At 31.3% G+C, this 27,385-nt stretch overlaps 1 protein-coding gene across 8 annotated transcripts in view; it reads right to left on the minus strand.

The window, feature by feature from the left end:
* Nucleotides 1-3,243: 3,243 nt before the first annotated feature.
* The window catches only part of LOC139484668 (vascular endothelial growth factor receptor 1-like), a 61,470-nt gene continuing 37,328 nt past the window's right edge, over nt 3,244-27,385 (minus strand). For 4 of the 8 annotated variants that reach the window (XM_071268523.1, XM_071268520.1, XM_071268519.1 and 1 more), the window contains 13 exons: nt 23,586-23,686; nt 22,494-22,627; nt 22,020-22,149; nt 20,798-20,902; nt 20,103-20,222; nt 18,221-18,501; nt 17,851-17,973; nt 16,079-16,149; nt 15,734-15,774; nt 15,319-15,418; nt 14,196-14,301; nt 13,523-13,531; nt 3,244-11,311 (listed from right to left, as the gene is read on the minus strand). In XM_071268523.1, the coding sequence (XP_071124624.1) occupies nt 10,712-11,311; nt 13,523-13,531; nt 14,196-14,301; nt 15,319-15,418; nt 15,734-15,774; nt 16,079-16,149; nt 17,851-17,973; nt 18,221-18,501; nt 20,103-20,222; nt 20,798-20,902; nt 22,020-22,149; nt 22,494-22,627; nt 23,586-23,686 (1,921 nt within the window). In that variant the 3' untranslated portion in view covers nt 3,244-10,711. The remainder of the gene's footprint in view (nt 11,312-13,522; nt 13,532-14,195; nt 14,302-15,318; nt 15,419-15,733; nt 15,775-16,078; nt 16,150-17,850; nt 17,974-18,220; nt 18,502-20,102; nt 20,223-20,797; nt 20,903-22,019; nt 22,150-22,493; nt 22,628-23,585; nt 23,687-27,385) is intronic. The other 4 variants (XM_071268524.1, XM_071268522.1, XM_071268521.1 and 1 more) reach the window with 1 other exon arrangement.

Consider the following 27,385-nt stretch of genomic DNA (forward strand, 5'->3'; position numbering starts at 1 on the left):
AAACATCAAATGAATGGATAACGACTGTAATATTCAAGGTAGCCCTCGAACCCGGAAAGTGGAAAGGGATTAATATAAGTTGCAATAACTTGTTTCCGAATCCACTATAAATAAATATGTTTAAACTAAATTCCTGACTCCGTACAGTCATTTTATTATGTGACAAATGGTGGATTAAACCTCGGGCTGGTGTTGTAGCCAGGTAAACCACTTGTATGACAGTCGCTTATAACTCCATTATATTGACAACGATGTATGAACAACACAAAAAGACATAATATTAGGTAAATATAAAAAAAATGGTACAGCAGTCAAAGTATGAAGTAGAGATAAGGATGGTCATTAGGCCTTAGCATAGGTGGTAGAGAAATACACAGTAGAAACAGCACGAATCATTAATTAAAAAAAAGTGTTTGTAACATTTTGACTTCTTCATTCCTTGTCTGTTATGATTGCAGATCAAAAAGCTATTCTGCAAATATTTCAAAACACTGTTTATGGAATTGTTTTTTTCAAGACTTTTCTTATGTATTCAATACGAATGACTTTATTTTCTTAACATGATACGAATAAAAGAAATTGAGGCATATATAATGAAATAATTCGACTACATCCATGAAATGTGTGATACAAACGTTATGTATTGTAAATATCTTCCATGAAAAGTGAAACCGTTAGGAATTATAGGAAAGATCTATTTGTATTTTAAATGTTTATCCTTTTTTACTTATATTTGTTTGTTTTTTGTCTGTGAAATGTAAATATTGAACTTTTATGCTAATAATGAAGCTTTGCGAACCTCTTGATTTTGGTATATATTCAGTTAAAAATTAATAACTACAAACAACCCTTCAACTTCAACTTACGATATTAGAATGCATTACAAAACTTCAATTTCATTTTCTATACAAAAAAAAAAAAAAAAAAAAAAAAAAATACAACCCACTTTACTATGGAACCAATGAAAGACTCACGATTGATTGCTAGTACATGATAGCTAAATAAGTCACGGTGGCCGTGGACTGTTTTCTGCTGTTTGGTTGAATTGTTGTCTCTTTTCGTTTCCTTATTCTATAATGACAATTATTGTATAGCAATATAATATTCCCCACAGAAAGTAACCAAAAGTTAGCGTGCAATAAATTCTAATATTGCACTAGTGCAATAAATCTTCAAAATTCATGACGTCATCAACGACAAAATCTTAGTTTAAACAAGTTTTTACTTTCAAATATTATATTGCTATACAATAAAAGGGTTATTGCATGAATATTGGGGTATATTGTCCCTCGTAGAACATATATTGCACTCGCAAGCTCGTGCAATATAAAGTTCTACTCGGGACAATATTCCCCAATATTCATGCAATAACCCTATATTATTGCGTAACTTTTGTACATCAATGATTGATTAATTGATTGATTGGTGGTAAATGGAAAATGCCATGGCTACTTTCAACAATATTGGCTTATTTGTGGCGGTCAGTATTTATTGGTGGAGAAAGCTGAAAACCACCTAAATTCGGAAGGAAAATTGGCAACCCTTGTCAATTAAGAATAGGCCGAGCGTACCTGCCAAGTTCGAACTCATACAGTGTTGACAGGCTAGTGGTTCATCAGTTGATACAACACAAAGGCAAACAACAAACGACGCGGAAAAGACAAATGAATCCACAGAACACAACATAGAAACGAATGACTGAGCATCGAATCGCCATGATTTCAGGTGTTCTGAACGATGTCGCAATCCAGGGGAAAAAAGACGGGGGTGATGTTACGAAAATTGGAATATATCTGTGGTCGTCTGTGACACAAATATTTCTCAACACACTTGAGATGGATTCAGAAACTGTCAAAATATTCTGCAATATATTCGTATTTTCAATATATTGAATATAAGATACTATCGTGATGATTGAGACCAAACTATTGATCATACAAATTCTAAAACAAACGTTTGCGAACTCATTTACAGAGAAAAAAAACATAAGTAAGAGTTCGACAGGAGAAATAACTTATTGGAAATGATTCCATGTTTTATAACAGCAGGTTCAGAATTAATTTTCCCTTTATTTCTGATATCTTCTTTGACAGTGCTCTTATTTTCAAGGACCTAGATCACATTTTACAACAAAAGCTTTGTGATACTTGAAATAAGAGCCAAAAATAAAAAAAAAATGTGCATTTATTCAGAAGTTCTTGACTACACATCATCAACAAACGAAAACACTAAACAACAGACTCCTGACTATGAACAGGTGCATAACAGTGCTGCGGGTTTGGACGTTGCAATAAGCACTAACCTTCACCCTACCCTAACCTGCGACAGTATTGTAACATATTAACATAAAAAGACGCACTATAAAATTGCCTTTATAACAGACAATATAGGCAGGTATAAAAAAGTCTGCATGTTTTGATACATTTACTTTGCTGTGCGTGTCTTCATCTATATAATTGCACTCAAGCCCTTCTTCTGTAGTTGTCGTTTGCTGATGTGGTTCATAAGTGTTTCTTGTTTTTTCTATATAGATAAGACCGTTGGTTTTCCATTTTGGTGCCCTTTATATGTTGCTGTTCTGTGTGAGTCAAGACTCCGAATTGAAGGCCGTACTTATACCTATATTTTTTCACTTTTTATATATTGTCACTTATATAGAAAGTTGGTCTCATTTGCACTCTTATCACATCTTTCTTATTTGTTTAATGTGGTTATGATTATTATTTGTTTTTAAATCTCAAGTCGGTAAGATTTTACAGATATGCCTATGTTAAACTGTACATATACATGTATTATCATGTTATCCTTGATGGAGGATTGCTGCTCACAAAAAACTATTAAATTAAGAATTCGAAATGGTGAAGTTGAAATTATAGCTTCGTAAATTATATCCTTTTCACGAATGTGAAGACTTGTTAACAGGTTTGTACTAACATGAACAACATGACAGGTGCCACATGTGGAGCAGGATCTGCTAACACTTCCAGAGCACCCGAGATCAACCCTACTTTTTGGTGGGTTTCGTGTTGCTTAGTCTTTAGTTTTTTATGTTGCATTTTATGTTTTATTGTTTGTCTATTTGTCTTTTTCTTTTTTAGTCATGGTATTGTCAGTAGATTTTCGATTTTTGAGTTTGAATGTCACTCTGGTATCTATCGTCCCTCTTTTACTAATAAAAACTAGAGAAATTGGTTTCCCACAAATAATAATGCATCTAATAACAAAGAAAAATATGACACTCTATTTCTTTATCAATGTTTTATTAATTTTATCTATATAAATATTTTATATAAATCATACCATAAAAATCATACTTAACAGTATAAATACAATCAGACACATAAAACTATGTGTCCCTAATACAATAACTCAATTATGGTATTTACAAAACAAATAATATAGTTGAAAAGTCATATTGTTCAGTTGAGAATATTTCTACAATGAGAAAATAACAAGAATGTGTCCTAAGTACACGGATGCCCCACTCGCACTATCATTGTCCATGTTCAATGGACCGTGAAATGGGGTAAAACATCTAATTTGGCATGAAAATTAGAAAGATCATACCATATAGGGAACATGTGTACTAAGTTTCAAATTGTTTGGTCTTCAACTTCATCAAAAACTACCTTGACCAAAAACTTTAACCTGAAACTCCCACTTTCATTTTCTATGTTCAGTGGACCGTGAAATTGGGGTCAAAAGTCTAGTTTGGCTTTAAAATTAGAAAGATTATATTATAAGCAACAAGTGTACTAAGTTTCAAGTTGATTGGACTTCAGCTTCATCACAAACTACCTTGACCAAAAACTTAACCTGAAACTCCCACTTTCATTTTCTATGTTCAGTGGACCGTGAAATTGGGGCCAAAAGTCTAATTTGGCTTTAAAATAGAAAGATCATATCATAAGCAACAAGTGTACTAAGTTTCAAGTTGATTGGACTTCAGCTTCATCAAAAACTACCTTGACAAAAAACTTTTAACCTGAAACTCCCACTTTGATTTTCTATGGTCAGTGGACCGTGAAATTGGGGCCAAAAGTCTAGTTTGGCTTTAAAATTAGAAAGATCATATCATAAGCAACGAAGGTACTAAGTTTCAAGTTGATTGGACTTCAGCTTCATCAAAAGCTACCTTGACCAAAAACTTTAACCTGAAGTTTGGGCGAACGGACGCACGGACGAGCGGAGGCACAGACCAGAAAACATAATGCCCCTCTACTATTGTAGGTGGGGCATAAAAATATATGTATTGGTAATGCTACAATTTGAGTGACAATCAAACGATCTGTCATTCACAGATGGAGTTATACACAGAAAACAAATTGATGGTATTATTTTGTCACAAGTGTTCAGATATTGACTTATAAAGGGATCATGTCTGTCCTTGTCACTATCACACTTTATATTAACCCACAACTTCTTGAAAATGACTTGAAGCAGTCAGCATTTCTTAGTTGACATGAATTAACATTGATATGGTCATAGTTATAAATTTACAAAACTGATTTTTTGAAATACTAAGGTTTTTCTACCACAGGAATAGATAACCTTAGCTGCATTTGGCAAAATGTTTAGGAATTTTTGGTCCTCAATGCTCCTCCTTAAAGTGTCACTGATGAGTCTTTTGTAGACTAAAAGGTATGTCTTGCCTGAAAACGAAATTTCAATCCTTGTATCTATTATGAGTATATTTGCCTAACATCTACTAAACTTGCATACATTTTCAACATACAATTTTATCAATTTTATTTGTCATTTTAAGAAGCCCCTTTAATCAGTAAAATGAACATTCTAAATGATGCCACTATATCTGAAAACATAATAAAAATCTTAAATAAGCACTAAAATTTAAAGCTTTTTAAAAATAAAAGTCTGTCAACATGTAAAATGAAACTATTGGACCATTCTCATAAGTAATAGTAAAAAAGGCGCCATTAACACATTAAATATGTCATTTAAAATAAACAATTAACAAAAAATAAAATAACAAAGCAAAAAGGTTTTTTCTTGACAATGAATATAAAGCAGGGAATAGAATGTTTTTTTTTATCTTCCTGTCCATATTGGAAAGGCTTGGTGCTTTCATTAAACCAGTTTGCAGTATGATTTCACCTCTTCAAGCCAGTGTTCCTTGGCAACTTTTCAAACAGACAGTCAATAATTAGAATTGGAAGTTAAGAATGTTTTTATTACAATGCACTTGCTGTACACACACTTAATCAATGAGCTACATCATTAACCAATTGATGGGTTGGAAGAGTTGATCATTGTACTTAATTGGTATATCAAAAGGACCAAGCCTTTCAAATATGCATAGTAATGTAAAAACTTGCAATTTTCTTGATAAAAAAAATTACATGATCACAGAGCCATCTCTTTTATCCATATATAAAGTAAAAACTCAAAATTGTTAAAAAAAAAAATTAAAAATGTTTTTTTAAAAAATGTCATTACCTAAAAAATGGTTCTAGATTTGTGTAAAATGAAACAAAATTATACTACAAAGGTCATGTCTTATACTATGAACAATAAATAATTATGCCATTATGAAGGATATGTTTATATAAATGTTGTATATATTGGTTAGTATGTTTGGGCAGTGATTAGTGCTACAGTGTACAGGTCTACTGACATTATATAAAATACATAGAAAATACTTATAATGCATTAAATCATTCATAAACAGTTATGTTACAAATTAAAAGGTATCATGAACTTCATGTATAAAATTAACATATAATAAATACAAAAGTGAAACATCATTATGAATCAGATGTAAATATACAAATAATAAAAGGCACATACTATGAACGTGTATGTCAGTATAAACCAATCTACCATGAAATCGTAAAACTCTAACAGTTCAGAATCAATTAGTATACTTATGGATGGAGAGTTGTCTCATTGGTACTCACACCACATCTTCCTATATCTAAGTAATCATACATCTTTTGTAAAAAAAACTCAGCAGAAAAATTGAATGTTTGTCAAACCACTTTTTATGAATAATGCCATGAAAATATAATGTATGCCAAGATTGGCAATAACTAAAAGTCTTTAGGTTTGGAAGTATCAAGTAAATTTGAATCAAAACATTGTCATGATTTTTGTCTTGTTGAGTCTTTAAAAAAAGATTAAAAAAAAGTTTAAACACTCAATACATATGTACAGTGAATTTATTTTTCTTCTGGTAAGGATATAAGTTTGTTTATGTAATTTATACATGTTTCTCGTTTTCTTGTTTTTTTAAATATAGATTAGACCGTTAGTTTCCTGTTTGAATGGTTTTACACAAGTAATTTTGGGGCCCTTTATAGCTTGTCGATCGGTGTGAGCCAAGGCTCTGAGTTGAAGGCCGTACATTGACCTATAATGGTTTACTTTTATAAATTGTTATTTGGATGGAGAGTTGTCTCATTGGCACTCATACCACATCTTCCTATATCTATAAGTATTGATATAAACAAATTGTAAATTATTAATCAAACTTCCCTATTGAGTGATGGCCCATTCTCTCGTGTCGAATGAGTAAGAGCGTTATCAATAATTGTAAAAATTAGTAGGTTATCATGTCAGGAGATTCTTTACAGCAAGCAATCTAGTAAGAAAAAAAACCCAAATGAATCATGAATTAGCTCTCAAAACAAAAGAATTAAAACAATATACTAGCAAAGTGACCACTGTCACACATGAATATATTATTTGGTAAATAGCATGAGGTTAACATGGTTTTCAAATTATTTCAAGACAAACCTAACATTCATGAGCATTGTCTTTACTTTATCTACTCTTTACATGACCAGCACACTTCTATTTCTAATACAGTATATAGAATTTTAAGGAATAAAGTCATATATTTTAGACAATCTGACAGTCTTATAGTTTATGAAAACTGAAATTGTCTTAAAACAGTGGAAAATGTCATTTGCCTCAGCAACCTATATTGAAATGCTAATCAACCTAACTTAGAAAATGTTGGTTTTGCCAATTTAAAGACCAGTTGAATGTGTTCTTTAATTTGTGTCATTAAAAATTAAGCAATGGGTCCTTAGTAGTCATTAAAAATTAAGCACTGGGTCCTTAGTAGTCATTAAAAATGAAGCAATGGGTCCTTAGTAGTCATTAAAAATTAAGCACTGGGTCCTTAGTAGTAATTAAAAATTAAGCACTGGGTCCTTAGTAGTCATTAAAAATTAAGCACTGGGTCCTTAGTAGTCATTAAAAATTAAGCACTGGGTCCTTAGTAGTCATTAAAAATTAAGCACTGGGTCCTTAGTAGTCATTAAAAATTAAGCACTGGGTCCTTATTAAAGTGGAATGTATATTTATGAAAAGTACAACTAAAGGTGATCATACCCATTTCCAACAATATTTATAATACACACAGAATTATAATTGGTGCATATTAAAAGATGTCTAAAGTTATAAAACTTAATTTTTCTTACAATTTTAATATCTATTGTATAGAGGTTATGAACAATATGGAATTGCTTTGGAAATGCAATCTGAGAATTGTAATAAATTCTAATATTATAAAGTGACTAGTGATAAATAGAAATACTTTAAGTGTTTGTTTGATTTTCATCAATTGACTAGATATTCAATCATAAAATTCTCTAATTATTCCTTACTGTATGTAGATAGTGTCATTTTCTATTGAGAAAACACAAGCTAATGTGCAAGACCCTCTAGGGTAATCGTAGCCATTAAACACCCTGTAAGAAAAGTGGAGAAAACTCAAAGGTAATGCCTCATATATCAACATAATATTTAACTCTATTCAAAAGTCAGGTAATTATCTATTTAGCCTTGTATAAAATATGCAACCTCCAAAATAATATTTATCATTCATGCAAGGTATAAAAGATAGTGTTTTGAAGCCATTGCAAGATAAATGTTTCTCTCTTGCTCTCACTCTCTTTCTCTCTATCTTGTCTCTTTATTATTTGTGTACATTTATTATATAATATATATATATCAATATGTTTGAACAACCGTTTATTATTAATAATGCCTTGTACATATAACATCTGGCAAGAATGGACAACATTAGAAATCTGTTTGGAAAAAATACCAATTTATCAATGAATCTGATTAATTCAAATTAAAAATGGTAGTAAATTAATCCATGTGTGTCACTTAGGTTCTCTTCTGGTATCACATCAAGCAGTTAGCATATCATATCATGAATATCATATAAAGCACCTTTGAAACGACTTATCTAACACTGCAATCTGCTTTCCTACTTTCATTATGTAATGAGCAGGGCTTTCCATTGAAGCCGGTAGCCGGCGGAAATCTGCCGCTTACGGTGGCTTCAAGTGCCGGCTACTTCACTGACAAAAATATAAATTCAAAAAGAAAAAAATATCTTTTTCAAATGTTTACAGGCAGCCGAGACGTATTGTCGCAAAGTCGCAGTCACGATAAACAAGGATGAAAAGTCAGTGTTTACCTTGGGCTAAATAGTTCACATGAATTCAGGTCACTGATTGGTTGTCTTTTTAAAGTCAGAATGCATCGTTTCTTTTCAAAGATAACAAGAGAGACGTTCCGGTGGTCATTGAACGATAACAATAGAGACGTTCCGATGGTCATTAACTCGTTGGCTTTTTTTTGGCTTTTGAAACGTGAAGACAATCAGATAGAATGACAATCTTATGTTATGGAATATTATTAGTCAAATTAAAGAAAGTGTAGTAGATCATATTGTTCAGAATCTGGAAAACAGTATCTTTTGAAGTTCATTTTTCAAAGCCCACGTGGTGTTCAGAAAATCAAGGTCAAAAACGAAAGTAGAATATTGTCGACTCGACCTCAAATAAATAACATTTTCTAATGATTTATGTATCCTACTTATTGAACAGTTTACAAAAAAAAAGAGAAAATCAGAGAATATATCAATTTTCTGTCAATGCTTGAGAAATATTTATGATTTAAATACGCGTAACAGTCTTTAGAGAGAAAAGGAGGGTCATTTGTTTACAAATGCACGTAGTTATGCAAAATAAATCGATCAAGATTTCTACCAAACCGGATGATTATTTAAATAAAACTCCTTTAAAAGTAAATGAATTTTAAGCATAAGGTAATGAAAATAAAAAAAACTAACATAAAAAAAAATGAAATTTCTTGGAGTTTTTTTTTTTCTTTCTTTAATTTCATACATCATGTGTACATAAATAATGGTCATTTGAAAGATGAAATTAGGTGCCAGGAGATTGCGAGAATGCAGGATTTTGCTCTATTTATGCCAGAGCTTCTGGGGGCCTTGAGCGGCCCCCAGACCCCCTGCCGTAAGGCACCAAGCTTACAGCTTGGTGGGCGTCCGGCTTCGCCGCACGCATGTTACAGCCGCCTATAATTTTAATAGAGCCTTCTACTTCAATTTCAATGGAAAGCCCTGAATGAGATGAGGTTTAAGATATAAAGACAAATATAGCAAGGGGGGTCAGCATTTACATCATTTTAGACACAATATGGTTAAAGGTGCTTACAGTGTTGAGCATTTTGTATCAACATTTAACAAAAACAAAAAAAACAGCATGGTAACAGACAAACTAGTACAAAATACTCTTTAAACTTTTAATTCTAATTAAGAAGCACTTTGTATTCTCTTCCTCCTGCACTTAGGGTAACCACCATGTATACTGTACAATTTGAATGGTTACACAAATCCAAAATACATTTGACCTACTTATACACTAACAATGAACACATTAACTTATCATATCAAATGGTCCTCAAATATTTTTATGGCACATCTTTAATAATTTTCCTAAGAATCCAATCACTTAACATACACTGTAAACAACCCTGGACCCATTATTACTAACTTTTTTCCTGTAAAACAAAACTAAGAGATATACTAATGTTTTACTGCAACAAATTTTAAATAATAGTATCAAAATCAGTTTCAATAAAAAGTACACTTAATTCAATTAAATTAAACTAACTTTTCTTTACACTGAGAAACATCTTCCGTATATTGAAATTTAATACTTATTTACAAATGTCATATAGCTTATTGCACAAATTTGTTAACTCTTAATTCAAGTTAACTATAAATTCAGAAATTATTGAGGTTTTTATTATTGCTATTAATAGAACTGGTGACAGTTACAATATTAAGAACTCTCATTCTGATCTCTGATACATATATATGTACACACATTTTCCAGAAATCACACTAACAAATCTTGCATGTATTCTTTTCTTTAAAAAATCACAATATTAAATGCATGTAGTAATTTCTGAATTTACATAGAACTTGTGTTTGGATGATTTTTTAATGATTTAAATTAATTCTTCATTAATGTCAATTTACATCTATATGATGTTAATACTATTGAGATTTATAAAGGTACGAATTCATGTCAAATACTTATTAACACAACTTAATTCACAAGAACTGGGTTAATGGCATTACTGTCCTTATCAACAGATCCTGATTTATCTCCCCTTATTTACACAAATTATCTCCCTTTACTACACAAGAGTTTCACTATCTTCTACAACTGTGGAATATGTGGGTGGTGGTTGATCTTCAGCATGACCCTGATTAATCTCCCCTTGTTTACACAAATTATCTCCCTTTACTACACCAGAGTTTCACTATCTTCTACAACTGTGGAATATGTGGGTGGTGGTTGATCTTCAGCATGACCCTGATTAATCTCCCCTTGTTTACACAAATTATCTTCCTTTACTACACCAGAGTTTCACTATCTTCTACAACTGTGGAATATGTCGGTGGTGGTTGATCTTCAGCATGGCGATAGTCTGTAGAGAAATTATTTGATTTGTTCTTTTTGTTCCCATTTTTTTTAACGAACCCTCCATCGGGTCCTGACTTAGGTATTAAATATCCATCATCTCCTGTATCAGGGGGCGAGGTTCCAGGTACACATGTACTAGAATGTCCACTATCTGTGTCATCGTTTCTATGAACGTCTGCTGAAGTATTGATATTTAGTGGAGATTGCTCACGTTTATTTGCTTTACGTAATATAACATCATCACTATCATCCCCTCCTGTCAATGGTTCAAGTTCAAGGTCACTAGATTTCTCCTTACGCCATTGTTTTTGGTTGAGATATCGACTTCTGTCCTTGTCATCCTCTTCTTCAACAAACTTAATTTGGTCAGTGGGTGGGGGTGGAGCTTGCTCCATTTTTGTATAGTCTGACGTTTCACCATTCATTTTCAGATAGCCATCATATCCGCATGCTCCTTTTTTGGTATCATCTTCTGCCTTGTCTGAATCCAGCATTTTAAAGTAATTCGATGAATTCAAATCCAAGTAATACTGAAAAATATAAATTAAGCTCAGTTTTAACTTCATATTTTTATTATATCTATCAATACTGTGGATTCATTATTGTTCATTGGATACCAATTATCATGGATTTGGTGGGTAAATGGAAACCACGAATTTAAATGTACAACGAATGACTATTTGAAAACCAAGAAATCAGATATCCACGAAAATGTTAGTTCTCTTAAATCCATGAAAATTGGAACCCACGAAAATAAATGAATCCACACTAGGTGTTTAAAATCAATATCTATTAATACAAAAATCAGCAGAGAGATGTAAATAGGAGAGATGTCTAGAAAGTCATGAGAGAAAACCAATTAGAATATTGATGATTTATTTCCCTTTAATATAAGTGACAGTTTTACTATAAATAAATTTAGATGAGATAAAATATGGGAAATATGCTTGTCAGAAATCTGAAAAACAAATGATGGAAATAACGAAACCAAAAACTATTGAAACAATATCAATTAGAATACTAATAATTAAAATCTTCCCTGCTCCCTAGAACTTAAAATAGAGAAATGCATAGTTATTCCAAATACAAACTTAAAGAAGACTTATGAATAGGACTTATAAACAACGCTTTCTGAGGGTACATCAACTTAAAGTTTAATTCTGGTTTCGATCAAGATATGATTTACTTGTGCAAGTTTACTTCTGTTCTCATTTCTACTGAACAGTGCTAGGGGCATATGATTGAGCATGACTTCCAATGGATAAGCTAAAGTAAGATCCCACACACAGGTTTTTATGCATGTTGAAAGTGTTTTTTTTTTCCCTTAGAAGTTTTTCCTCATGTCAGCTTAGCCGTGTATGCAGCTGTGGTAATCTTCATAACAATATTGATTTTGGTAATTGTTGGTCAACCCTTCATTCTTTGTTTAGCATAAATTTCCTTCCTTAAAGTTGTTCCACTGAAGTATCCCACAACCAGTGAACAAAGTCAATGCTTTCACTATAATTAGCCTAAGATGTAAATTGTTATAGAGAATTTGCTGCTACATCAACTTGATAAACACTTTGAACACTTGCTCTGAACTTGATACTGCTTTCAGCAGACAAGAAAAGATAAGAGAGGTACTGGAATGCAACTTCTACATCAAAGAGCCTGGTATATGTCTAAATAAATTCTTTTTAAAATGTGTAAGACACTTATCAATACCTACCTGATTCAACTGGAAAAAACAGTTATTTTTTTTAAAAAGTTTACATTGACAGGCTTATGCAAAATATTAAGCATAAAATTTAAATATTTAGCCACAAAAGCATGAAAGCAGAATAAGCACACACTCTACCAAATAACTAATTGATAATAATCATATTTAATTCTTTATATGTAAATTAATGATTATTGCATTAAGTATACCTTTTAAGCTTAATTAGGCAAAATAAAAGAATAACTGTTGACTTTATTATACTGCATATGTGGAAACAGAAGCATAAAATGTACAACTTAAAATAAACCTACACTTAATCAGTTACAAAACTAAATTAATGATGATGACAAATTAAATATGAGAGGAGAGACACTAAAGATGAAAAAATGAAAATTATGTGATCCTGAAATGTGTTTTCAACTTGTGATAGGAAATCAAACTATACTAGTATTTTGTTTTGTTTTTTAAGACAAATTTTCCTTTTTCCATCACTGTGAGCCAAGCTCACACCATGACATTACTGATTATATGAAAAGTAATTTGTAACAGGAGTTTTAACTTTTAAGCTTTCCAACATTAACTTCCCTTGGTTGATAGGGGTTAGATATCAATATATATATATACACCTGTTCCAGGTAGATAATTATTAGTAAGGTGTTTGTTAATACAGAAAAACCTTATCAAATACCACAAATTTTGCTGCTTCACATGAAAATGAAAGGAAGATGTATAATGGTATATGTTGTGAGAATGAAAGATAAAATAATAGACTGAGTGATAATGATATGAAGGAAAGAAATATGAACAATTGACTATGTGAAAAGTTATGGCTGTAATTAAATCCTGTATATTCTTTCATATAAAAGATTGATAATTTCTCAACATTTCAGTATTTCAACAATAATTTCACAAATGTACCACTCTTAGATGCTTTAACATAAGCACTCCAAAGAAATTACAAGATTTTATATTACAGCCATTAATATGCAGTATAATAAATCTTATATAGACCGACTACCAATGTACACTCTTAACTCACCGAACCCCTCTGTTAGGAAAAGAAATAATTTACAATATTTATTTGTTTTATAAAAAAGACCTAAAGTTACAAAAATATTCCTATATCGTCATACCTGAACAAGCCTTACATGTACTTTCCTAATATTTTCATCATTTTAAAGAAATAGATAAAATCAAAATATATGGCCGTCTTATTTAATATCTTTTGATAAGTTGGATGAGAATGCAGGAATATTTTTCATTAAGCATTTTTAAAATGAACCCTTGACAAAACTTCTGCTTCATATATATTTAGAAAAATACTGTGCATGCATAAATTAAATGTAGTGCGATTAAAATACAAATCCTGTGTCCACGCTTAGCTTACATCAACCAGACAGTGCTTTGTTCTATTTTCTGTTTTAGAGACCTTTCGGGATCCTCTGGTTTTGTCAGATTAATTCACTTTATCAAAAATCCTAAGGTTGAAGTTTAATTTGCTGATGAAATAATTACTATATCAGAAAGTAGATGTTAAATTTTGGCAGAAACATGTACGCAAATGGTGGATACACCATCTGTATTCTAATAAGATTGAAACTTAATGATAACAATTATAAGAAGCACATTATTAAAAATATCAAAATGTTATTACACTTTATTTCTGATAAATGTAAAACTGTAGACTTTGTGATTTAATGAATAAAGTATACCTGTTTAACATTAGCCTCTAAGAAATCTCCCATTAGACAGGCTAACTGTGTAAAAGTTGGTCTCTCGTCTGGTTCTGTTCGCCATGTTGCTTTCATTACTTTATACCTAAATCACAATAATACATAAGGATGGAGACTTCAATTGGAAAGAAATTATAAAGCAAAGTCAGCAAATCAAATATAAAAGAAAGAAGAAAGGCTCTATTATTTCAAGCTTCTAGCAACAAGGTTTTAAACTGATAAGAACCAAACCAGGTCTTTGTAAAGGTTCTTCTATTTATCAATCCTGCCAAATGCATTTCACTTTGGGCTAGCCGTTTTCATAGAAGATAAAACAAAGTTATTTTTTAATATTTCATGGGATTAATGAGCTATAAATATTGTTATGTTTGCACCCAATCAACATTAAGTGAGAACATTTCCATGAAGGCCTTTCAATTATGAATCCTGCTCAGATTCAAAGCATTTACCCCTTTATTTTTAGAGAAATATTTTCAAAATTGACCAAACAGAATCAAAGATTAAATCTTGCAGAAAATTTTTCAATCAGGAAGCTAAAAATGTATAATTATCTAATCAAATACGTGAGGAGCTTTAGAAAATAGCACTAGTTCTCACATTTGAATTATTGTTATTTAATTGAGGCCTTTTGTATCTGACTACGTAGTATGTGTTTTGTTCATTGTTAACGCTGTACGGTGACCTATGGTTTTTAACTTCTATGTGTTTTGACTCTGCCTCTGGTGGAGAGTGGTATCATTGACAATCAAATAATCATACCACATCTTGTTTTTATATTTAAAAAGAATAGTAAAACCACCTAAGAGAAGCTTTGCCATTGTTGACTTTGTAACATGTAATTTTGAATCAAATATATCAAAACCATCTGTTTATGATGTTTGAAGTGATATCACATTTGACATTTCTATTTACATTGTCCAGAATAAACATCCTATTTAACTATCATTAAAACTGACATAATTTTGAAATAAATGAGGAATCTAACTACTATTTTGCAATTTGCGGAGCAAAGTTTATTTAAAACAATGTCTCTGCCATTTAGCAAATTTTAATTATGAGAGAGAGAGAGAGAGAGACAGAGAGAGAGATAAAAATGACTTACATTTCATCAGATGAATGTTCTGGTTTCTCCATAAAGTAACCGTCCTTCAGCAGGTTTATAAATTTTTCGTTGATTTCAATGCCCGGGTAAGGTGTACCACCTATCAAATAATATAATAATTGCAATTTACATGATCACATTCTGAATAAATATGATGTAAACTGAAGATTGAACAAATCATTTTTCTACATGACTTTCAGCTTTTTCATGACTGGAGGACAAGCTTCTTAATTTCAGGGAAAGATAATTTAGATCTGAATTCTGATTACATTATAAATCTTTTTTTTTCAAATGATATTGTTTCTCTTTATAAAAGTTGTATATTTTTTTAATTGATGGAAGATAACTTTCATATATGAAGCAGAACAGAAGAATTGAACAATTCCCATGTGATTAACATGTGATCAGGACTTACCTAAAGAAAACATTTCCCATAAAAACACACCATATGACCATCTGAAAGAAAATCAAAAATGAAATATATGATTAAGTAATATGAGAATGACATGCTGCTTTGAAACTAAGATAAAAATGTAATATCTATTCGTAAAAAAATCAAATTTTGGTTGCTTTCGTATCAAATATATATCATTATTATTGCACTTAAAATATGCATGTACACCAAGAAACAAGTTAATGACAAATACAGTACACAAATTAAATTAATTTTCCCAGTGAATTAATGTCATATTTATACACAGCTAGTTAGCTTATCAAAATTTGATCTATTTATAACTTTGACATCCTACTTATTACTTACACATCACTTTGTGTGGTGTAGACTTGATGTGTTAGAGATTCTATTGCCATCCATTTCACTGGTACTGGACCCTAAAATGTAGACAGAAACGTTGCCATAAACATGATAAACACATCTAAGATTTCTACTGTTTTTAGAAAACATCCCAAACATTATTTTACAATAGCATTTTTCTGAGAGATAAAGGATTCATTTTGATATCAAACACAATCTTGTTCTAAATATCATTTAAATAGAATTCAGATTGTTAGTTCTTGAAATTCAGAATGATGTTTTAAAAAAAGGATTTATTAAGACTGTCAAAATTTCTCTTTTAGCGATATGAAAATAAAAGGGGATCATTGGATTCATGTCCACAGTCAAAATCATTTATGCTTGAGTGAAGCATGATAAAACTAGATGTGTCAAAGCGACACAAATGGCCCCGTCTCAAAAAGTTGAAAAATCTGCAATTTCAATAACACATGTGGACACAAACATGATGGTAGTCTCACATATCAAAAATCAGCTCAAAATCTGGAGGCGTATAGAAAAAAAGTCTGTTTAACTGATTTTCAACAATTTTTAAATTTGTTAACCCTAAATTTGGGCAAAAATTAGCGGAGCGGAACGAAACTTAAACTTGATCTGTAACTCATCATGAGTTACTCACACACCAAAAATCAGCCCAATATCTGAAAGCGTTTAGAAAAAAAAGTCTGTATAACTGTGATTTTCAACAATTTATCAAAGTCCATAGCCCATAATTTTGGCAAAAAATAGTCAAGCGGAACAAAACTTAAACTTGATCTGTAACTCATCCTGGTTAACTCACATGCCAAAAATTATCCCAATATCTGAAAGTGTTTAGAAAAAAAGTCTGTATAACTGTGATTTTCAACAATGTATCAAAGTCCAAAGCCTGTAATTTCAACAAAAGTTAGCAGAGCGGAAGGAAACTTAAATTTGATCTGTAACTCATCATGGTTAACTCACATACTAAAGTTCAGCCCAATATCTGAAAGAGTTTAGAAAAAAAGTCTGTATAACTGTGATTTTCAACAATTTATCAAAGTCCAAAGCCTGTAATTTCGGCAAATATTAGCGGAGCGGAACGAAACTTAAACTTGATTTGTAACTCATCATGGTTAACTCACATACCAAAATCAGCCCAATATCTGAAGGCGTTTAGAAATAACTCTGTATAATGGTTTGTTGTGGAATGACGGAATAACAGAATTTCGGAATTACGGAATTTTTGACAAGGGTAAAACTATATGGCACCGATAACTTGGTTGCAGGGCCAACACAATAATAATGTATGAATTTGCAGCGTAACAGGGTAACCATAATTTGTTTTTTTTTGTGCTCTAAATACAGACACTAACTAGATATCATTGAGATGGGAACCATCTTTGTAAGCCCCGCTGTGAATAATTTGTGGTAATAAAATTGTATCTTTACCAAAGGACATGGGAGGTCAACTGAAACCAAAGTTTTTGACCTTGACCTTTGACCAAGGAAGTTGTACATAAATTATGACACCCTCTGGAATTGGTTTATATACATGTCAAGTATAAACTTTGAAATAATAATAATTCTCTAGATATAGAGTGGACACAATTTGTTACGGACAGATGCACAGACTGATCACTATAGGGCTTCCACCATTCGGCGGGGTCCTAATTAATTTATGCAATGTACTGAAAAAGAAACAAATTAACAAAGAATAATTAAAAATAAAGATTAAGCACATATTTCTTGGTGATAAATAATCTGCCCTTTAAACTTACATCTCCCTTTTTATGATACTCAGGATTTGTATAGCAGTCTTTAGCAAGACCAAAATCACAGATCTTCACAACATTATCTTGTGCTAGCAAAACATTCCTAGCTGCTAAATCTCTGTGAATGTACTGAAATAAAGAAAAAACAAGCAATGAATAATATGCATATCTGTAATTTTGGGTTTAATGTAATAAAGAGTCAGAAATTTTGTTAAACAATTTTTGCCCTATGGAAGATAAATTTTCTTTAAATCTATCAAACTTATTGTTTTTCTTTTGATCTTATAATTCATAATCAAGGTAAAATAATTTGCTAAGCTCAATTAAAAAATCACAATATATGTTTGATAAGATCTTCCACATTAATTATCTGTACCTTTTTAGAAGCCAAGTATTCCATTCCTCTAGCCACTTGGAAGGCCCAACAAATGAGATTCTTGGTGGTCAGAAGTGGACCATCTGTATCAGCAGAGTCCTCTAGTGGAGCTTTATTGACATAATACGGTGTTTTAGCCGAATCTCTAGCTGCCTCACGCCTCTTCATCTCAGCGGGATCAATATAATCTTCCATGGTGTCCTTAAATGTCTCCTTATATTTAATGAGGTAGTTACGCAGATTTCCAAAATGACAGTATTCAACAATCACCATTAATTCACCTAAAAATTGAGAAATAAAGAAGGTTTGACATTGTTAATGATGTCACTCAAGGTTTCGAGCAAACTTGCTAGTGAGACAAAAATAACAAAAAGTTTAAATATTTTTACATATGGTCAGATCATATGTTTTTAGTATGTCTTATGAATTCGTACAATGAATGCTTTTTCAACGGAAATTGTTAATAACAATGCAGTCTTTATATCTGGAAAACCCATGAGACGAGGATATGTATTTAAATGTTTGGTGTAAATGGTGATAACTAATAGATAACCAGGCTCACAGAAACATTACCTATTTTGCTTACCTGAGATTTTTGTCGAGCCTTCGACTTTAGTCGAAAAAGCGAGACTAAGCGATCCTACATTCCGGCGGCGGCGGCGGCGTCCACAAATATTCACTCTGTGGTTAAAGTTTTTGAAATTTTAAGAACTTTCTTAAACTATACTGAATTTCTACCAAACTTGGACAGAAGCTTGTTTATGATCATAAGAAAGTATCAAGAAGTAAATTTTGTAAAAATAAAATTCCATTTTTTTCGTATTTTACTTATAAATGGACTTAGTTTTTCTGCGAGGAAACATTACATTCACTCTGTGGTTAAAGTTTTTAAAATTTTAATAACTTTCATAAACTATCCTTGATTTGTACCAAACTTGGACAGAAGCTTGTTTATGATCATAAGATAGTATCAAGAAGAAAATTTTGTAAAAATAAATTTCCACTTTTCCGTATTTTACTTATAAATGGACTTAGTTTTTTTGCCAGAAACAAAACATTCACTCTGTGGTTTAAGTTTTTAAATTTTTTATAATGTTCTTAAACTATCCTGGATTTCTACCAAACTTAGACAAAAGCTTGTTTCTGATCATAAGATATTATTTAGAAGTAAAATTTGTAAAAAAAAATTCACTTTTTCCGTATTTTACTTATAAATGGACTTAGTTTTTCTTCCAGTTAACATTACATACAGTCTGCAGTTAAAGTTTATAAAACATTTATTAGATTCATAAACTATCCTGGATTTTTTTACCAAACTTGGAAGCTTCTTTCAATCAAAAGACAGTATCCAGAGGGAAATTTTTATTGATGTTTTTCCTCATTTTTGTTGAGTCTGCGATTAACAGCAAAAGTAGGCGAGACACTGGGTTCCGTGGAACCCTTACGAATTTTTTAATATAAAATTGGTCCAATGCAACAAAAATATACGTATTTTAAAACTGTTGGTAATGAAATCTTGTCTTACTGACCACTTTTGCTCAACAGAGTATATATTTATCCAATTTAGTTTTAAGATCTGATAAAATGCTAAAACAGATTTACATTGTGATTTAGAGGTAGCGCTTTCCGTAAAGGCTAACAACTATATAACACTGATTAACTAATTCATACAATAATGTTTGTTGATCATTTTTGCTTTTATTTGCTGTTCTAATTTCTTTTATAATTTTTATAATTTTTAAACACTGGAACTAATAACAATTATTCTTTAACTCTAAAGATGCTGCCTTGGTGGTCAATAAGTTCATCAGTCGTAGTGATCTCTTGCCTGTCAACAACCCAATGACATCAAAATCAACAGTGATACATGTATTATACTTACCATATCTTATTTCTTTGGTCACGGCACCCAATAAATTAACAATATTGAGATGTTGACCGAGATGAATTAATATCTTCAGCTCCGACAGTAAAGCCATCATCTGCTCTTTATCTGTGCAATCTAACAACAAAAAAAGAAGCAAAAATGTTAGTCTTACATTTACTGAATACCAAACAGTGTTTATTTTTTTTTTTTTTTTTTTATTATAATCTTAAATAATATAAACTTCCTATTGTGTTAATTTAATAAGCAAATCATTCCAAAGTTTAGTTAATATCTTGCAACTAGGGACTTTGATTCACATGAAAGAATTTCCCTACAATTCTGAGTTTAATTTTGTTTTACTCCAATATAATGTTTAGGTGTTCCCTTTGAATGTTTCTTTGCTATCCTACAGTTAATAGGAATAGGTATAAAAGTAATTTCCTAAAAGTACCAAAATAATGCAAAACTTTTTGATGTTTAGAATTGTACCGGACTAAAAAGTATCTATGTATTTTTTTTATTCTTTAAGGCAGAATTAAATGACTGAAATTAAAATTGGAACATAAATACCTTTTAAAGGTAGAAAAAATTCCTTTTGCATGGTTCTCTATAAATGGATTACATTTTCCTAATGCCACTATATCTTGTATATGACCAGTATAAAAGAACAATCTAGATATGATTATTGTGTGAGACTTCCAATGGCTTACCTTTAACCATTTTTACAGCTACTGTAGATACATCTTCAGAATCCTGTATACCAATAGCTTCTGCTTTGATGACACGACCAAAGGCACCCTGACCTAGTATCATACCTAAAACAATGCAATACAAACTTTTCAGTGGGTTAGTACTTCAAATCATAAACCAACAACCTCTTACTTATTGGCACTTAACACTGTTTGATTTACTTTGATTTCATAATACAATTTTACTTTGATTTCATAATACAATTTAACTATTATCATCAGCACTTAATTAAAATATGCATTTTTTCTTGCTTTCAATATGTGAAAATAATTTTTGACAGCATTTGATGTCACTGCTAGTTTTTGAACAGTAATCTGATTATTCTAGTCTAAGGAATTTTGTGCTGTGATGTATTTTCCTATTCTCACACTTTGGTTTTTATTTCTAATGTAATATGGGGACGAAGTCCCCTATTACAGTAGAAAATTCAAAATAAAAAAAAAAAAAAAAAAAAAAAAAATCAGGAAAATTTCCAGATTTTTTTCATTGTACTAATGAACTCAAAATCGTTCAATTTTTTTTTGTCGCGTTTTTGAATTTCCGGATCGGCGCAGAAATCTACTTCCGTTTCCAGTCTTGTTTACATGAGACTTTGAATAAAATGTATATTTATCAGTCAAAGAAAGGAACTAATACTAATTCATTTAAAAAAAAATGCTTGTTATTATTGGATAATGAGTTGATACTTTTACATCTTATTTCTTTGTTAGCTTTACTTGTGTAAGCCATAAAGCAGAAACAAACAAAGAATAGCTATTTTCCAAGTTACAAAGGGGCATAACTCTAGAACAGTAAATGACTTTACCACCCAAATTCAAACCCTGTCTGCAAGTATTTGTTCCTATCATTGTGTACGAGTTTCATAAAATATGGACGAGGAAAACTAAAGTTTGAATTTGGAAACAAAAATGGGATGATGGAATGGACAGACAGGCAACACTTAATGCCCTCTTTGCCTAGCTAGTGACAGGACATAAACATATAGTTCTACTGTTGGTTGTATATGCCCACTATGTGGTATGGGCTTTGCTCATTGTTGTGGTCATGTAGTGACCTATAGTTGTTAATTTCTGTGTCATTTGGTCTCTTGTGGAGAGTTGTCTCATTGGCAATCATACCACATCTTCTTTTTTATAAGCATTAGATTATGAAATAGCAAATTGAAAGATTCTGAAAGTTTACCTTGTCTGAGCCTCTTTTTTGGGAACTCCCATTTTGGATCATAGGGTAAACAGGATGTTTGTTCATCAATAGGAATATCAGGGTTATAGTCTCCACTTGGATGTATCAATGTTTTCTCCAATTCTTTATGCTAAAAGAACAAAAATAATAAAAGGCAATTAAAATATTGAAAGTGAAATTTTATTTATTATCCTACTACAAATATTTTGCTTCAAAAAAGAGAAAAAAGTCATTGAATCATGACACTTTTACATCTGTATAAATAAACCAATGTTTCAAGACGTTTCGACCATTGGCCTTCTTCAGTTCTTTATTATATGTAGTATGTTCCCTATTGGAATTTTGAAAACAAGGACTTTTACATTATAACTGATTAGCAGTAGTAAATTCAGAAATTTGTACACTATTCCAACCTATATTTGCATCTAAATACATAACTGCTTCAATATTTTTGATACTTTTAATATGACTCACCAGTGCTGCTGCTTTACGTCTGTACAGAATGCACATCAATATCACTATGATTACTATTATTATTGTTGCTACGACAACCACTCCCACAATTATTTCTGTTTCATGTCTTTTTTGAAGTCCTTTATTCAGTTCACCTACAATAAATTCTCTCTTGGTCATCCAGATATATTCTTAACAAGGTTAAAAAAACATCATTGTGGAATGGCTTATCATTGTTGTCTGCCATAAAATTATATAATTTGAAATCAGGTTAAAAGGTATCTTGTCTTGTTTTAATGTTTTGTTATGCCTGCTATAAAGTTAGACAGGCATTTAAATATGCATAAATTGACCTCAAAATATGATATAACAAATTTAAGGCATGATTTAAAAAGTGTTATTCAGGGCCAATTAAAATATTTTAAGTGACAAACAAAAAATCAATGCAGAATTTTTCTTTCAACAATGTTTCCAATAGGGGTAGCGCAGCCCTCTAATCAATGTTATACAATGTTTCCATTAGGGGTAGCAATGACCCTAATCAATGTTATACAGTATATGCAACAATGGTGTTAATTGTGACTTTGTTCAATCAAGGCACTTGAAAATTACTACAAAAAGACCTAAATGCTCTAAAAAAAGTTAACATATATAGACAGATAGTATTTTCTAGTAACTAATGTAGATTGAGTTAAGTCATTCCAATTAATATTTTATATTGTGTCTTTCTATACTGTGATAATATACTATTATTTCAAAAAAGGGAGAAGGTCTGGTACCATTAAAACGTTTAATCCTGCTGCAATTGTTTGCATCAGAAATCCGATGTTCAGTGGTTGTCATCTGTTTATGTGGTTCTCTTTTTTTATATAGATTAGACCGTTGGTTTCCCCATTTGAATGGATTTACACTAGTAATTTTTGGGGCCCTTTATAGCTTGTTGTTCGGTGTGAACCTAGGCTCCGTGTTGAAGGCTGTACATTGACCTATAATGGTTAACTTTTTTAAATTGTGACTTGGATGGAGAGTTGTCTCATTGGCACTCATACCACATCTTCCTATATCTAATAAGCCTTTGTCATTTTTCATTTTGTCCTTAATATAGTAACATACCAACAGATAACGTCCAGTTACTATAAGCCACGCCCCCTCTGTTTGTTGCTTCACATGTATAAACACCTCGATGGATCTTAGAAGTTTCATTAATGTGCAAACTGAAATAACAAACATAATAATATACATGTATTAGAAAATTACCACAATTGCAACATTTCATTAGTACAAACTGAATTGGTCAGTAAACTAGAGCAATGTGTTGGAAGCCATCACAGTGGGCCCTGCAACATATGAAAAACAATTAAGATGTAAAGGAATTTTGTGTGCATATGCACACATGAACCTGATGTTCAGTGGTTGTCGTTTGTTGATGTGTGTGTTTCTTGTTTTTTTATACAGATAAGACTGTTGGTTTTCCGTTTGAATGGTTTTACACTAGTCATTTTTGGGGGCCTTTATAGTTTGTTGTTAGGTGTGAGCCAAGGCAAAGAGTTGCAGACTTACTTTGACCTATAATTGTTTACTTTTACAAATTATGACTTGGATGGAGAGTTGTCTCATTATATTAGTACTCATACCACATCTTTTTATATCTATATAAGATGAACAAAAAGAACAAAGGACTTTGTCTGTACAGCTTTCTTTCTTTAACAATACACAACTTCTAGTAGGGCTGAATAATCATGCAATTTTTCATAACCAAATTAAATGAAAGATGGAGTGTGAAAGTTAATGAGTGGAAATGTTACTGTCATCAAAATATGAAATCAAAGAGCTGAAAGCTCTGAAGAAAAATGACGCCACTGTCTCTAATATTGGGATAGTTTTTATGCAAGTCTTGATTTTCACATACCGTAATTAGTTTAACAATGCAACATGTCTCGTAAGCATATAATTGATATTCGTATATGTGTGTGTGTGAAGTGAAGGTGCCAACTGGCTGGTTTTTTTTTTTAAGACAAATGAATAGGTCAAGACTACCTGAATTGTACAAATAAATACCGTAGAAAGGCTTCTATATTTCTCACTGGTACATAGGCTGAATCCGGGTCCGTTCGCGCCCATTCACGTTTGCACCAACTCATGTTCGCCCCCTTTCACTTTCACACCCTACATGTTCGCAACTAATCTTAATTGGTTTTGTGTTTAATAACTCTGTAAGCAAGTGTTTTCTTATAAGTATAATTTTTGTCATTGTCTCAAAATAAAGTGAGACAGCATTTTTTTTTGGTGTTGAATAAATCTTAATCATGTTTTGGATAGCGTATTGTTAAAGATAATAATAGTCCTTTCTAAATAAAGTGGTATTTTGTCAACGTTTTATTTAGCGTTGAATAACTCTTAATCATGTTTTGGTTAGTGTATTGCTATACTTTGTTTCATTGACCTCTTTCATAATGAAGTGAGATTCTGACTATTTTTTTTCTGTGTGTTGAATAAATTTTATCATGTTTTGGTTATAATAGTGGATTGCTATATTTTGGTTCCTATATTTTATTGTTTCGTTGTTTCAGATCAAAGGGCTTAAAAACAATTATCTTTTGTGTTTTTCCTTTAAAATCTTCAATGTTTTACTCATACCAAGCTAAAAATACATTCAGTATTTACACCAAAGCAATTTAAAACAACAATCATGATTTTCCAATTATTCAACTTGAATTTGAATTAAAATTGGGCGCGAATGAGTAGAGTGCGAATGGACCTTGGGTGTGAACGTGCGAGGTGCGAAAGTGTATTGGGCGCAAACAGACCTGATACCACATAGTCTGAACCCCCTTCTCCCACAAAATATGATGTAAATTAAAAACAAATTGTTCAGAGAATAATTGAAGTCTTTCCACTAGAAAAGATCTATTTTTATATTGAAATATGAAAAATCAGTTTAAAATGTTAGTTCCTATGGCTTTATGACGTCCTATTAACCTATGACCTTGACCTCAATTTCAAGGTCACAAACCATGGACCTTGAATCAAAATATCCTAGGTCTTTAATATGTTTGGTTAATGAGAACTACCACTTGACGCGTAATTTTAAATGTAAGATGGACAAAAACTCCCTTTTATTGTATGCGCAGCCTTTCAACCAAAATATACAAGTAAGGACATGTCGCAACTAATAATTTATGAAAAACTATTTGTCAAAATGTCATACAGTATTTGAAAAGAAGTGAAAATAAGCCAAAATCAAAATTTATAATATGACCTTGACCTTTGACATTGACCTCATTTTCATTTTTAGTACCAATGACCTCATGAAGACCCTAGGTCTCTATCAGTTATGGTTTACCAGTTGAAAATGCATATCGCTTGAATCAAATGAAAAAGGGGGAATAACTCTCATATGGAGTCCCCATAGAGCTATGGTTCAAACGAATATTCTTATCCTAAATATGTAACGAGCAATTTGGTAAAATAAAATCTTTTACGGTTACGAAGGAGAGGTGGCCACAAGAAAAACAGTGTTTGGGGAGATAACTCTTACAACGTAATGTATTTTGTTATAATTACATTTGATATATGTTTCATTATAATACTTTATTCTGATTGGCTAACTGCACATCACATGTTATTCCTCAAGCAATTGCATCACTCAATAAAACTTTTCATTCATGATAACACGTGGTCGCACAATAAAGTGCACAGATGAATTGAATAAAAAAGTTATAAAATTCGTGTTTTCATGATCCTAGCTAAAAAAAGTAATTATAAGTATTGAATGTTTCTTTTTGTAACCTCATAGGGTTGCAAAAGCGTTGACCGTGTGCACATTTTTAGAATGAAGCGCCAAAAAGTACTTCGGTCAACGCTTTTACACCTCAATGAATTTACAAAAAAAAGCATTCAATACTTATATGCAGTTGTAAATTTTTAAAGCAAAAAGAGTTAATACTAACTTTCACTTTTTTGGATGTTCATGTACATTTTGAATGTATTTATTTTTCTCAACTACATGAATTTTTTGGTGTATTTTTAATGATATATATGAGTAGTCCAAATAATTATTAAGTCTGGCAAGGCTTTTTAAATTTTATTCTGGGACACCTTCCTATGACCACAAGGCTATGTTAATTTTTTTCTGGGACGCCTTCTTAGGAAGCCTTCCTACGAACGTCTTAGGAAGGCGTCCCAGAAAAAAATAAAATAGCCTTATTGGATATTTTTATGCATTATTTAACCAGTTGAGTCTTTTACAGGATTGTTTGTTTAATGCTGTTTAAACATTACTGGAAAAAAAACCACCTTAAATTTGCTAATTATTTGGCATGAAAGTTTGATTTATTGAAAGGGACTCATAGTTTTCCATTTAATTTTAATAATTGTCTAATGGTTAAAACAATAGCTTCGTTGTTTACTTTTATACACAACAACATATTCACTTTGGTCTCGTTGTTTACCTAATATTCACTATGTACTTGGTAACAGTTATTAATTAATTGAATAGAAATATTATAATAAATTTTATTGGAAGCCGAATTGACGTCAAATAGGTGCCGATTTGACTAGATGCCAATTTAACCAGGTGCCGACTTGACTTGTACGTTTCAATTCCTCTGCGATCGTTTGCGGTATTTTCTTGAGAAAACCTATTTTCCATCATCAAAGAGAAGAAGAAACTGCTTGAAATGATTCCCGAACGCTTCGTGATTGTTAAAATAAGTTTAATTCACTCAAAAAACAATTTTAAAACTTGCGATGTTTAAACAGGAAGTTTCAAAAGCATGTGTAAAAGAAGAAATTAACCGGTGAGAGTGGAAATCCGTACATAACATATATCACTATAGTACGACTTTTAAAGCAAAACAGTTTCATCCTTTTGTAAAACAGTCTTTAATATACCTATCACATTAATGTTTGAA

Source organism: Mytilus edulis, chromosome 8 (genome assembly GCF_963676685.1).
Source record: "Mytilus edulis chromosome 8, xbMytEdul2.2, whole genome shotgun sequence".
In the NCBI taxonomy this organism is placed as follows: domain Eukaryota; kingdom Metazoa; phylum Mollusca; class Bivalvia; order Mytilida; family Mytilidae; genus Mytilus; species Mytilus edulis.